At 45.0% G+C, this 13,626-nt stretch overlaps 5 protein-coding genes across 5 annotated transcripts; 2 read left to right on the plus strand and 3 right to left on the minus strand.

The window, feature by feature from the left end:
- Positions 1–1,595: 1,595 nt before the first annotated feature.
- NUD1 (LALA0S14e01574g1_1) lies at positions 1,596–3,761 on the plus strand (the record flags this gene model as incomplete). Its single annotated transcript, XM_022772010.1, has 1 exon — positions 1,596–3,761. The coding sequence occupies one exon, from the start codon at positions 1,596–1,598 to the stop codon at positions 3,759–3,761; it is 2,166 nt and encodes a 721-aa protein (XP_022631090.1).
- A 1,923-nt stretch (positions 3,762–5,684) lies between these two features.
- On the plus strand, positions 5,685–7,253 carry ALD4 (LALA0S14e01596g1_1; the record flags this gene model as incomplete). Its single annotated transcript, XM_022772021.1, has 1 exon — positions 5,685–7,253. The coding sequence occupies one exon, from the start codon at positions 5,685–5,687 to the stop codon at positions 7,251–7,253; it is 1,569 nt and encodes a 522-aa protein (XP_022631091.1).
- Positions 7,254–7,729: 476 nt separating this feature from the next.
- Positions 7,730–8,113, minus strand: LALA0_S14e01618g (LALA0S14e01618g1_1; the record flags this gene model as incomplete). Its single annotated transcript, XM_022772032.1, has 1 exon — positions 7,730–8,113. The coding sequence occupies one exon, from the start codon at positions 8,111–8,113 to the stop codon at positions 7,730–7,732; it is 384 nt and encodes a 127-aa protein (XP_022631092.1).
- Positions 8,114–8,600: 487 nt separating this feature from the next.
- ECM1 (LALA0S14e01640g1_1) lies at positions 8,601–9,152 on the minus strand (the record flags this gene model as incomplete). Its single annotated transcript, XM_022772043.1, has 1 exon — positions 8,601–9,152. One exon carries the CDS (start codon positions 9,150–9,152, stop codon positions 8,601–8,603), a length of 552 nt encoding a protein of 183 aa, XP_022631093.1.
- A 1,761-nt stretch (positions 9,153–10,913) lies between these two features.
- On the minus strand, positions 10,914–12,290 carry GDH1 (LALA0S14e01662g1_1; the record flags this gene model as incomplete). The annotated part of the gene is made up of 1 exon (XM_022772055.1): positions 10,914–12,290. The coding sequence occupies one exon, from the start codon at positions 12,288–12,290 to the stop codon at positions 10,914–10,916; it is 1,377 nt and encodes a 458-aa protein (XP_022631094.1).
- Between the last annotated feature and the right edge of the window lie 1,336 nt (positions 12,291–13,626).

A 13,626-nucleotide genomic window follows, 5' to 3' on the forward strand; every position in this document is an offset into this window, starting at 1 on the left:
AACCGAGCCAACTATCTGACTCTTGTTGTTCTTGAATGTGTCTCTTGGCAGTGTATGTCAGTTCAATCTTGTGTTTACGGATTATACATTACTTTCGCTCCTTTGAGATTACCCGGAGGGAGCGAAATATAGATTGAACGGACTAGCTTTTAAAAATTGGCGCGACAGTATAAGAGGATAGTGACACCAGATGCCCATGGGCATTGGTCTTAACGGATAGGTTTTGAATGTAGAGGAATGCTGGTTTTCAAAAGAACAGTGTATAGCTATTATTGGAAGAGGGCATGCGGAGCGAGACATATGAAAAATAAGCCGAAGATTGGATTGAACATTGTAACATTTTTAGGTGGATCTTTAAAGTTTTATCCGGGTAGGGTTTTTGCATTTCGCATAGTTCTGTCAAGAGCCCAGATGGCTGACTAGCCCTGCAGGGATTTATGCGGTATGTGATTCGTGCATTTTGAGAGTCCTTGTTGAGAAAGCAGTGGGTTGAGCTGGTTGCGTCGTCGATGATGAAATTGTTTCGACAAAAAATTGACAGGTGCAGTGAGGGGTTGGGAAAGTCAAAGAGACACTTGCTGTCGAGTGCCAAGAATCTGTGTACGCAAGTGCGGCAATGGTAGTTTCTCGTAGTGAGTTTCGTTGGAACTTATTTCACTCTGACATCTGGCGCACGTGATATAATGACAGCTACCACGATTTTAGGAGTGTGTCTACGAGGCCTATGCCACGCATGCCACTAAGAGTGCTGAAGTGAAACAATTTGACTAGAACAGATTTTTATTAATGCTGCCAGCCCTCAATGTCATTTGTTTCCAAATCGTATTTTTTAAGAGGCTTGTGATAATTTTCCACTGTGCTTTTGGCCATTCTTTTCGCCACAAATGAGAGCATCTGCGATCGCTTGTTAACTACTATTACCTCAAGATCTACAATTTTAACAGCTGGTCGCAACACTCCCAAGTTATGAACTATTGTTTCTTTGATGTCTACATCCACCACTCATCTTTGACGCCGTAACTTGTTCAAATTTCTTGCACTCATCTTTATTCACAATCGCGGGCATGAAACGCAAGTGTTTGATTACATTTTCAGTCATCACTACTTTTCAAAAATGGCCATTACGCTCACTCCTTTTCCTCACGCTACTCATGTCCATTTCTCCAAGCGCTAATTCCATTCGTGACAGGAACAAGGCTACGTGAAACAAAATACCTAGGTCACAATTCCAGCAATTCTAAATTTTGGCTTATCCTCTTCTGCCAAGGTCTCCATTAATACTGGAAGCTCTGCCATCTTGCCCTGTTTCTATTGTTCTACCTTCCTTCCCATTACTACATGTTCGCTCTTAAGGGCTCCTGCCATCTACTCGACACTCTAGCCACCTCTTCAGTTGACTTTCCGGTCCTCCAACTGAGATCACGTGATTCAGAGCTGTCGCTGATGCAATTCAATAATCATAAACGCTAAACGTAAATACACAATGATATATTTGGTTGACATGTTGAACATGAGAATCGGCCCCGCTCAAGCAAACTCAATTGATTGTCTAACCTGTGTCCATTCCATCAATAGAACGATCTTTGTCGTTTAAAATGTCTGCCGAATCTTCCCCGTCTCGCCAGTTGAGCGAAAGCTTGGGCAAATTTCACATATCGTCGCCCAAATTCAAACCATATATGGAAAATGACGAGTTCAGAGATTCACAATTTGACTCACAAGCGCAGAACTTCAAGAGCGGGAAAAGCTACGTTGGGAAGCTGGGGAATTGGTCCGTAAATTATGGGACAGTACAACAGCATGGCCACAATAGTGAAAATGAAGAACCTCCACAATGGAAGCAATACATGCAGGAACATGCAGAGCGTCAAGATCCACAGCAAAATGGCATGAAAAGCTTCAATTTTAAGGATAACCTAGTAGTGACCTCCTCACTCAGCGATATTTCTCTCATTCCAACCAACACTTTCAAGAATCGTGGAACAAAACTTCAAAACGTAGACTCCGAAAGCAGTGTCGTACAGGAGCGGGAATCGGCACTAGAAACTGACGGGGACCCGGCCAGAGAAGCGTTGGGCGTCTTTAACAACGTTTTGCGTCACCAAAGATCAAATTTTTTTGCACAGGAACAGGAAAATCGACCCGAAAGGTCCATCTCTGAGGAGTACGATTCGACAAACTCAACAGGATCCAGCTCCTCTTACGACTCATTCAACCCCTCGCTTTCACCTAGCATGCGTCAGTATGGCTCAGAACCACCCAAGTCTTCGTCCAGTGGAGTGCCCAAGCAGCAACAGGTTTCTCCTCGCAGACCTTTGAAGCTTATAACACCGGAGGACGCTGGCATGGTTTTTAATTACAAGGAAGGAGTCTGGGACCAACCTTCTGCCGCAGGTGATACATCTACAAGTGGGGCCCACGATGATTCATCTCAGGACAAGCTTGTGTCATTCAAACTGCCGCGCGCCAGACCTGAACAGTCTATGATGGACGATACACCACTCTCGACGCCCAAAGTTGATCACCGCTTCATGCCTCAAATATCAGTTTCTGATGAACCTGACAGCCGATCTACGTCGGGGAAAAGCACCGCTACTTTGCGAACAGCGTTTCTCACACCTGCGGACACTACTCATAATTTGGTGGACAATGTCACCAGCGTTTCAGAGCTCGACACATCTTTCCGTATTGCTAAGGGCGCAGTTGTATCTGCTCTCGTGGACACTATACCGCGAAAGGAAATATGGGAACGCATTAGAGAACTGTCATTGAAGCAAAAACGTTTAGATAGTTTAGTGGGTCTTTCTGATATGACGCCACAGGTACTGGAGCTGGACGTCTCCCACAACAAGATAAACTCATTACAAGGAGCACCAAGTAACCTTGTCACATTGCGATGCGCCTTCAACCGGATAGGCACATATTGTCAGCTTGACGATCTTCCGCATCTGGAAGACTTGGACATCTCTCACAATCTTTTGTCTGCGGATTTGTCTCTTCTCGCAAGCTGTCTCCATTTACGCAACGTCAATCTCTCGAAAAACAGTATTTCATCACTTCAAGGTTTAGCAGATTGTCGTGCAAGAATTGAGACCCTCAATGTTGCGCGAAATCGCCTCATTGGTCCATTGGACTTTGCAGAGCTTGTGTCACCCGACTTACACACGTCTGGTTTCCTGTCGCACATCTGTGAGCTAGATCTCAGCGGTAACAAGATAACCGCAATCAAGAACTTACACTTACTAACAAGTTTGAAAGTTCTGAAACTCGATGGAAATCCGCTAGAATCGCTCGAAGGCAATACCAACCGCAGCCTCAGAGTGCTAAGTTTGATTGGATGTTCGGCGCTACGATCCTTGGGAAGTTTCTCTCATCTTCGTGTACTAAAGCTGAGCTGTGAAAGCCTCCAGCAGCAACAACTCCCGGAGACTTTAGAGCACCTCGAAATGGTGGGTCCAAGTCCAACAACTGACCTGTGGGACAGCTTGCCATTTATGCTGCGAAGACTTCAATTAAGGCGCATGTGTATCCATGAGCTGCCACCACAGTTAGCAGCGCGTTGCACAGGTCTTCATACTTTAGTGGTAGCTGAAAATGACTTGAAGAGCTTGACAGCTCTGGTAGAAAGGTTGCCAGCGAATTTGCGGGTGCTGGACGTCCGCAACAATCCACTTTCGCAATTTCAAAGCGATAAAGAACGCAAGACTTTGACCGAAATGATGGCGTTGGCAATTCCGGTTTTAAGGAAGGTGTATTTGTGAGAGCGGGCTACTTGATAGCTACCTTCCAGAAGTTTTTTCAGTGTGGGAAATACAATATTCCGTAACTCGTACGTATGCTGGAGAAGGAGGCAGTAGGTCCTTTTTCAGGTTGATAAACTCCGCTTCCACAGAAGCGGCTACATTACAAGACACTAAAAGTCACGTGATATGTAATTCTCTCAGACATTCATGCGCAATAGGTAACGAAAATCTCAAAATTTCGATGAGAAACCCATTATGTGATCGTCGAGTCACTCATGTGTTTGTGTTTTCCAGGCCGAATTTATTTTTGAGTCGCCTATCACATACGTACACTAGTCGCTGCTTAACGGAGTTTTCAGGCAAAATAAATGTATCATCCACTACGATCAGGCCCTCAGATGCCCTAAGTGTTAGTCTAGTTTTTTAACAGCAAGGTAAGTCCTGGGAACGATCTGAGTCAACATTGCACTAAAATGCCATGAGGTTTCCACCTCTTGCAAAGCTCACGTGCCATTTTTTCCGTCTCAGTTACACTACCTTAAAATACGCGTAAAGTCAAAAATATAATAGATTATAGGACCTAAACAAGCATCACCAAGCTCAACTCTCCCATTTGCAAAAGACTGAAATGCTACCTGTCTAGCTGAACCAAATAGTGTACATATTCGTGCTCAAAACTTTGGCGCTGGCGCCGAATAAATCACATCAAACGGCCACAGGCTACTCATGCTGTACAAAGTCATTTACCCGTTGCTTACCCAAGTTTCCCATGGGTAAGTAAGAACCAATCTTGATTCCTACTCACGATTACCGAGTAACGAGCAGCACTTACTCGAGTTACCTGTTGCACGTGACTGGAATTTTCTGACCATCTTTCAAATGAGCTGTTCGTTCGACAATTGATGAGGTCATTGTGAGTGAGTATCAGCGCAGATAGATTCTATAGTGAACATGTTTTTTACCTCAGAGCTGGGCTTTGACGCAGCTTCATGAAAGCCTCAAGACGCGAATTGAACCTCTTCACGAACACTACCATTCATGTGAAGTTTCCGGTGAACTGTCTTCATTACGCTACTTTCGGTAGACATACTTCCGTCTTCCGCTTCTTGCGGTCCACATTTGTTGTGTTATCGGTCGAAACCTTACTTTAATTGCGAGCAGCCGAGCTTAGGACAACCAAAGGTCCGATAAATTGCATTGCACATATGACCCGCAGCCGTCAGATGTTATTATGTTGGATGAAAGACGACCCTACAAACGGTCTCACGGTCACGGCCGTGCTGACCATTTTCGTTTAGTAGAGCGACGGGCAAAAGCTCAAACAATGAAGAAGCGTCAAACAAGTAGTAGAATACCGGAACTCCGCTTCGCTGCAAGGCGTATTATTGTTGGGTATTTTCGCCTGTCATCCGACGTAACGACACCGTAGGTTTAGTAATGCTGATAAAAAGGAAAAAACACCTTGAAACACTATGGAAATTCTTATATAAAGCGGATCATCCCGCCAATTTGTCACTGAATAGCTATGATGGCGTTGTGTTGGTATAGTTCTCGCTGTATCTTACTTCCTCTACAAGAAGTGTATGTTGAAATAGACGTGGCCAGTGTGGGGTGTACAGATGTTCCAATCTAATTTGTCGTTTACGAGGATGATGCCGTCCGTAGCGATACTAAAGTTTTAAGGGGTACATGATTCTCCGTTCATAGCTATCTCCCCTTGTTTTTTTTGTGTTACATCTACGGGCGGTAAGATTGGCCTATAAAAGGAGAATTAGATTACAGTTCGCTCGACCGCACTTCTGTGAACATTTTACTAACACCTATATCGCAGCTACGAAGAAACCGTTCGAGCGAAGTGCAAAATATTAAATAAAGCACATTCTTAAAGAAATATAAAAGCACGGTATACACCATCTTTGTCTCAGCGCTTTCTGCCCAACTATGTTTACGAAAACGCTGTTGAGAACGGCAAACCCAGCCTTTAAAGCACGTCTGGGGTTGAGGTGCTATGCCCAACTACCTTTGCGGGTCCCTGTCCAGATCCCAAACGGAATAGAGTATGAACAACCCACCGGGCTGTTTATCAATAACAAATTTGTGAGAGCCAAACAGGGCAAGACGTTCGAAGTGATTAGCCCCGCAACTGAGGAGACGATCACGCACGTGTACGAGGCACGTGAGGACGATGTTGAAGACGCGATTACCGCGGCAGATGAAGCTTTCAAAAGTGGTGTGTGGTCTCAGGCAGACCCACTCGTACGTGCCAACGCTTTGAACAAGCTTGCAGGTTACATCGAAGAACACAAGGATATAGTGGCGTCGATCGAGACGCTCGACAACGGGAAGGCTATCAATAGCGCCAGAGGCGATGTGCAGCTTGTTATCAACTACCTAAGGTCGTGTGCCGGATGGTGTGACAAAGTGGACGGCCGGGTGATCAACACCGGCAACACCCATTTCTCCTACACTGTCAAGCAACCATTGGGCGTGTGCGGACAAATTATTCCTTGGAACTTCCCGCTATTGATGTGGGCTTGGAAAATTGGACCCGCCTTGGCAACTGGTAACACAGTTGTTCTAAAGACCGCTGAATCGACTCCTCTTTCTGCTCTGTACGTTTCTCAATTTGTGCCCAAATCCGGGATTCCTCCTGGGGTTGTGAACATTGTGTCTGGATTTGGTAAGATTGTTGGTGAAGCTTTGACTAACCATCCCAAGATCAAAAAGGTTGCTTTCACAGGTTCCACTGCTACCGGCCGTCACATTTATCAGAATGCCGGCCAAAACTTGAAGAAAGTTACTTTGGAACTTGGTGGTAAGTCTCCAAATATTGTTTTTGCAGACGCCGACATCAAACAAGCTGTTCAAAACGTTATTTTGGGTATTTACTACAACAGTGGTGAAGTTTGCTGTGCGGGTTCTAGAGTTTATGTGGAAGAATCGGCTCACGAGGAGTTCTTGCATGAAATCAAGGCTGCTGCTGAAGCTCTCAAGGTTGGCGATCCATTTGACGAGTCGACTTTCCAAGGTGCCCAGACTTCTCAGATGCAGTTAAGCAAGATCTTGAAGTATGTGGAAATTGGTAAAGAAGAAGGCGCTACGTTGGTCACTGGTGGTGAAAGAGTGGGCACCAAGGGTTACTTCATTTCACCCACTGTATTTGGTGACGTCAAGGAAGACATGCGTATTGTGAAGGAGGAGATTTTCGGTCCTGTCGTCACAGTCAGCAAATTCAAGTCCGTGGATGAATTGATCGAATTGGCCAACGATTCTGAATACGGTTTGGCTGCAGGTATTCACACCACAAACATCAACAAAGCAATTGAGGTTGCCAACAGAGTCAACGCCGGTACTGTGTGGGTCAATACTTTCAACGATTTCCACCACAGTGTTCCATTTGGCGGTTTCAACGCTTCTGGTATCGGTAGAGAAATGGGTAGCGAGGCTTTGGAAAACTACACTCAAACCAAGGCTGTGCGTGTGAAGCTTGCTTTGGAGGGTGGAGCATAAGAAGAAAAAATGGGTTCACGACGAAGCTCATGAATCAAGTAAACCGGTCTACTGGCCCAATAGTGCAATGCGATCTATATCGCGCTGCATGTATGTAACGACGATAACAATTTAAATATTCAAATTTTACTCAGGGCGAGCATGTTCTTATTGTTTGCTAGATATATGGCAAATGACTACAGCATCTATCCGCTAGGTGACTGTCGGTTTTTCACGTTGTGTGAGATATTACTTCGTTTCAAAGAAGACGACGGAGTTGGGTGCTGCAACGGTATTAGTACATATTCTGCGCCAAGCTGATATGGAGCTGGTGATTTTAATTGTTTGCTCCGGAGCGGCTACCCACTCATTCTCGTAAATTTTTTAGTGTATTTTTCGCCGATGCTAAAACTACACGTATGACAGAGATAGCGTAATACTATCTATGCTAAAAATCAAGGATTGCAAGAGTCCGTTATCACACATGTGTGCACAATTCAATCTTCTTCCATCAATGAAATCTCCATCTCTTCTTCGTACTCGCCGTTAGATTCGATAGGAATCACTTTTCTCGACAAAAGGTGTGCGTGAAGATCCTTTTCCTCCGCTGAGCTTGCTATTGACGTAGACTTTGCATTTTGTTTCGACGATAACAAGTTTCCCTTCTTGCCAACGCGAGGGGTCGTAGTCTCAGTCTCTGTCTTGCTATTCTCTTGACTCATCAACATGATTTTGATGAGTATAATTGCAGTCAAGACAACCACAACTACGGCACCAACGCCGAAAACCATGCCCTTAAACAAATCGTCCAGCAACATGAACTTATCAACCACAACTTGTGTAATCTTCTGAACAGGCCCCAAAGCTTCCTGCGAGCTCATGTTGTTCGAATTTTAGTTCACTTTTTTTTCATCCCCTTAAGAGAAAGAAAGTGCTAATTATAATATACATACGATTCTGCAGTCTTGATATTTATCGCAATTCCGACAAAAAAGGCGTCCGGAAGAGGCTTACCGTAAAGGGCGGAGTCATTTCCTCTAATCGAGATACGATACGAAAAAACTGTAGAGGCCGCTACGCTTGCTAATATAACGAATCTTGAGATGAAATGAGTTTGTAGATGTTGGGTCACTCAGCAATGATTCCAAGCAGGTCAATATTTTAGTAGATCCTGTTAAGCGTATCATTGTGAAATACAACTTAAAAGATCCGAAATACTCGACGTAAATCAGTGGAACAGGCCCAATTGCCTAATCAACAACACCTATAAATGTGTTATGGAGCTTGTATCGTCTAGCCAGTAGATCATTCAGTGAAAAACTTAATTAGACAAGCAAGATCAGAAACTCCGGAAGTGATGCGTTTTGTCTAAGCTTCTACATCGTCCGTCAAAAGGCCAAACAAGTTCTGGTTCGACAAAGTTGGTTTCTGTGAGAGCTCGGTTCCCGTTTCTTGGTCGTCCTGCGAGGCGGCGTCGGCATCGTCGTCGTCCGCGTGAGTTTCGGAGTTCTGTTGATCTGCTCCTTCGGTGACTTTCTTCGCGAGAGCTCGTCTGATACTTTCGTTGGTGCTGTCCCACCCGGCTTTTCGAGCTCCCTGTACGTATTTGGCTCTTGCCGTTGCCTTTTCCACTTTCCCATCGAGTCTGCTTGTGATATTCAAAGCTCTGGCAACTCTATCGCTGTCGAGATTTTCCAAAGCACTCTTCTTGGTGTCTTTTTTACCCACCTTCTTCCCGGATCTCTCTTTTTTCTTCATCTTGGCGTCCAGAAGTCTCTCGCTCTTAGACGCTGTCCTTATGAGCTTGTTGGTGACATCCACGTTTTGGGCACGAGGAAGCTGAGCCAAAGTTTGAGCTTCAGTGTCAAGCGCTTCGAAGCGACGAGAAGCTCTTGAATTTTTAGATACCTTCTTACCCATGATTAAAGCCTACTGCTAAAGTCTCTTGCTTTGTCCTTCGTGCCACGGTAATGGTGCTCATCTCATCTCATCTCATCACTGCATTGAGATTTTTCAGTAATCTGCAACGAAGACTCGTCAAATGTGAACTCGATGTGGGCGGGAAACTATGCGCTTTAAGAAACAGCTCTGTGCGCTCCAGAAGTCAACTACTCAATGTTCTCGATTCTGCGTTTTCAATAGACCATCTTAAAGAGATGCTACGTAAGTGACACTAAGAAGCTTCACGCTGTGTAAAACTGGTGTATTGACGAAGATATATGGTAATATTCACGTACTCCTTGATGTATATGCTGTGTAATCTCTAATCGGTTGACATTAAACGCAATAGTCGAGTTATAACACCGCGCTGTTTGTCGCGCGTGATCATTGATGCTTCTGGGAAATGCCAAGTGAAATAAGCACTGATTTTAGTAACACTAGATGATTCTAAAGCATCTGAAATGCAGCCCGCAATAGCACCTTACTTTGTGCTATCAAAACACCAATTATCTGCTTGTGACCATTTTGTCGTTGAAAGATCACCGTTTGAAGATTGTGCCCCATACCATATGGACGTACTGCGCGCCGGCTGATGTATTACTTGGATATGAAGCACATACGGCAGACATTTTCAGGTGTAGGTTTGTATGAATCCTATTGAGCTTCAGAACAAACTCTCGGAAGTGCATGCGTGCAACCTAATGCTTCTAAATCCATCAATTATAGTTGATTACCCAAGCACCTAGTGGCAATCATCTCTTGTCGTGCATGCCTCTTCGATCGAAGCACGATCCCAATAAGTGTCTTAGAAGTCTGGCAGTCAACATCTCGGAGTTTAGAATTTCCTCGACACCATCAGAGATGTTTCCGTCTTCCATTGCGGGCACTGCCAATTGATTTTGCTTAGACATGGAAGTAACTGCTCCATCTTCCAATTCTTCAATGTCGGGCATGAAGCTCGAATTTTTCAAGTTTTTTAAGCCATCGGTTTCCTCGAAGGGCTTAGTATCGCGATTATGGTAAGTATAGAAAGCCTCTGCGCGATGCGAGGATAATGACGACGGTACTTGCACCGGTAATGTTTTCGAATATGGAAAACCTCATAAATTGAGGATCTGCTCATTTAAAATTGCAGAATCGATGGCACTCTCGCGGAAAAATCTTGTCCAAAATGTAACTTTAGCCGACCTGGGTCATTTCACCTTTCCGCTGATGAACAGCACTTCGAGAGAATGTAAATGGTACTATTCAATCTGAGAGATAGCATTCAATGAGGACCTAAACAGTTTTTCCGAGAATTCCATCGTTCATCTATCCATGTCAGACTTGCCAAGATATAAAAACTTGTAAGTGCTTATATTGCCTCGAATGAAGTCTGGCTTTCATCATGCTCACACTGCTCTTGTAGATTTTTGAAGCCGCATACTACAACAGAAACCTCTTCAATATACTTACCATAAACTTGTCAAATACGTCCAATCGCCATATGCATTGAACCACCTCGTTATCTTCAGATCTTGGGTGGGGCTTAGTAGGATCAATAAACCCTGTGCAAGTTCTATGAAATTACTGACATTTCATGAAAAGAAGTCATCCCGTCAACTTCAGAAGAAGCAGAGATCTTCTGCTATCAGCGTCGTTGCCCAGCATGGATTTTGATACCAGTTCAAAATAAAACCTTTAGAACCACCAAACTACTTTTTATCTCATTATATAACCTGTATAACTTGCGTAGCGCGTTTAGAAGACATCACCTTGGTCGAACATGGCGTCGGCGACTCTAATGAAACCAACCAAGTTGGCACCCTTGATCAGAGATGGCAAAGCTTCAGTGTTGCTTTCGTTAGTGTACTCACGGGCAGTTTCCAGACAGTCGTTGAAACAGTTGACCATGATTTTCTTAAGTTCTTGGTCAACCTGTTCTCTAGTCCAAGACATTCTTTGAGAGTTCTGGGCCATTTCAAGACCAGAAACGGCAACACCACCCATGTTAGAGGCCTTACCTGGGGCGTACCAGACGGCAGGGGCAGAAGAGCTAGCAGCACGCTCGCCTTCGAAAATGTGAGCAGCCTCAGCTGTGCAACCCATGTTGGACCCTTCAGCGACAAACTTGACACCAGCAGCAACCAAAGCCTTCGCTTCGTCACCGGAAACTTCGTTCTGAGTGGCACATGGCAAAGCAACGTCGACGTTACCCACGTGAGTCCATGGACGGGCACCAGCGATGTACTTCACTTGGCTGGAAGAGAAAGCGGAGAATTCACCAATGATTTGTTCCAAAGTCTTGAATTGGACCTTGGCACCGATAATGGCTTCGACCTGCTCAGCAGTGATACCGGATTCGGTGACAATGGAACCCTTGGAGTCGGAGAGCGACACAACGGTACCACCAAGCTCGATGACCTTCAAGGCAGCGTACTGTGCAACGTTACCGGAACCAGAGATAGCGACACGCTTTCCAGCGAAAGATTCCTTGCCCCTGGTGGCAAAATCGATCATGGCCTGGGTGTAGTAAACCAAACCGTAACCGGTGGCTTCAGGTCTGATCAAAGAACCACCCCAGTTCAAACCCTTACCGGTCAAAACACCTTCCCAGGAGTTTTTGTAGGACTTGTAGGCACCGAACAAGTAGCCAACTTCACGACCACCCACACCGATGTCACCAGCTGGGACATCAGTGTCTTGGCCAATGTGTCTGCTTAGCTCTCTCATGAACGAGTAGCAGATTCTTCTGATTTCATTGTTGGATCTGCCCTTCAAGTCCACACAAAGACCACCCTTACCACCACCTAGGGCCTGGCCGGTCAAAGCGTTCTTGAAGATCTGCTCGAAACCCAAGAATTTCAAGATCGACAAATTCACGGTTGGATGGAAACGTAGTCCACCCTTGTATGGACCTTTGGCCGAGTTGTACTGCACTCTGTAACCGGTAGCGACTTCTTGTTCACCATTGTCGTTTTCCCAGGCAACTCTGAATTGGATGATTCTTTCTGGCACCGACACTACTGGCAACACCTTCTTGTATTTAGGCTGTTTCTCGAACAAAGTCGAGTCCTGCAAAGAGGAAACAACCTCTTCGTAAGCCTGTTGAAATTCTGGTTCTTGTGGGAAAGACATTATTGTGTGATTAAAAAGCGATTAGTCTTGGAAAGCTGTTGAGACCGCACGGCTTACTACAATTACATCTTCGAGCATGTCTGCTCTGCTTTTATAAGATTTGACCGGGGCTTGCAATGCTCAACCGGGGAGGCCAACAGCGAAGGCTACGGAGAAGAAAATTTTTCCAGATTACCACCTGGATTGTGCTAGATCTACAGCGTTCGTGGAACTTTAACGTCGGTACTGGAGTGTGTTAGCAGTTGATCTTTCTCCACCGTGTAATGCTCAACTATATGCCAGGTTATGTTGCAGCGAACTTGACTGGGTGTCACGGGACTGCAATATACTTTTTTATTTGAACATATCCTAGGCAAAAATGTGTGCTATTGGCCGCTTTTTAACGCAAATTTGATACGCGACCGATGGCGACCAATCAGATGCGCCAACTCCTCTTGATAAGCAGTAGTCTCATGGCCGAATAGGTGTAGAAGAGCGAACCTGCCTTTGATAGAGGTTTAAGGCATCAATCTAAATCAATGGCCAATTAGGTTGTCAAAAAAAAAAAAATCATCAATTGGATGAAAAAGTAAAAGGCCGGTACCGGCCAAGGTGCAGTATGGGGAGAAGCTATGCCAGAGGCAGGTGCCAGCGATAGATAGTGAGAGTGACAGAGGATATTGTTAGTTGAGAACTAGGAAACAGAGCGGGGAAACTGTTTACGGAAGCGAAAGGACGAAAAAAAGTGATGTGAGTGTGTATCGGGATCACTTCTAACGGGTGTGTCGCTTGCTCGGATTAAGCCGGCAAAACTTTAAGTGTTCGTATGTGAAAGGTCAGATAAGGTTTGGTGGTCAATGGAAAGAGAGACATGGATAGTGAGGTCATGTTTCGTGGTCACGATTGTGAACCAGATCAGATCAAAAAATCCGTGCTGCTCGGCGACAGAATGGTACGAAATGATGTTCAATGCGAGCACGCCTAGGTAACACAACCTGCTGTTGGTCTCACATGGATCAAGCTCAAATGGAAGCCTGTCAGTGCAAAAATACGCAAATTCTCAAAGTTGGAAGATGGTAGCGATATACATCCATAGCCTCCACCCAGGACTGGAGACGAATCCCGAGTCCGGGCGCGAGTCTGGTACACGCCTAAGAAGCTTCAGAATCTGACAAGGCTTTTGAATTGAGATTAGATCTAAAACCACCGTCAAACTCAAGTGTAATGATCGCATTTTTAGTCGAGTGGATTTTGTTTCATTCAGGCCGTTTGATAGCGCGAGGGTGCTGAGACCGAATGAAGGTCCCACGTCTGCTCAGCTATTGATTTGAGCTCAGCAAGCACTCGCGGGTTATCC

Source organism: Lachancea lanzarotensis, scaffold LALA0S14 (genome assembly GCF_000938715.1).
Source record: "Lachancea lanzarotensis genome assembly LALA0, scaffold LALA0S14, whole genome shotgun sequence".
NCBI classification, from domain to species: Eukaryota; Fungi; Ascomycota; class Saccharomycetes; order Saccharomycetales; family Saccharomycetaceae; genus Lachancea; species Lachancea lanzarotensis.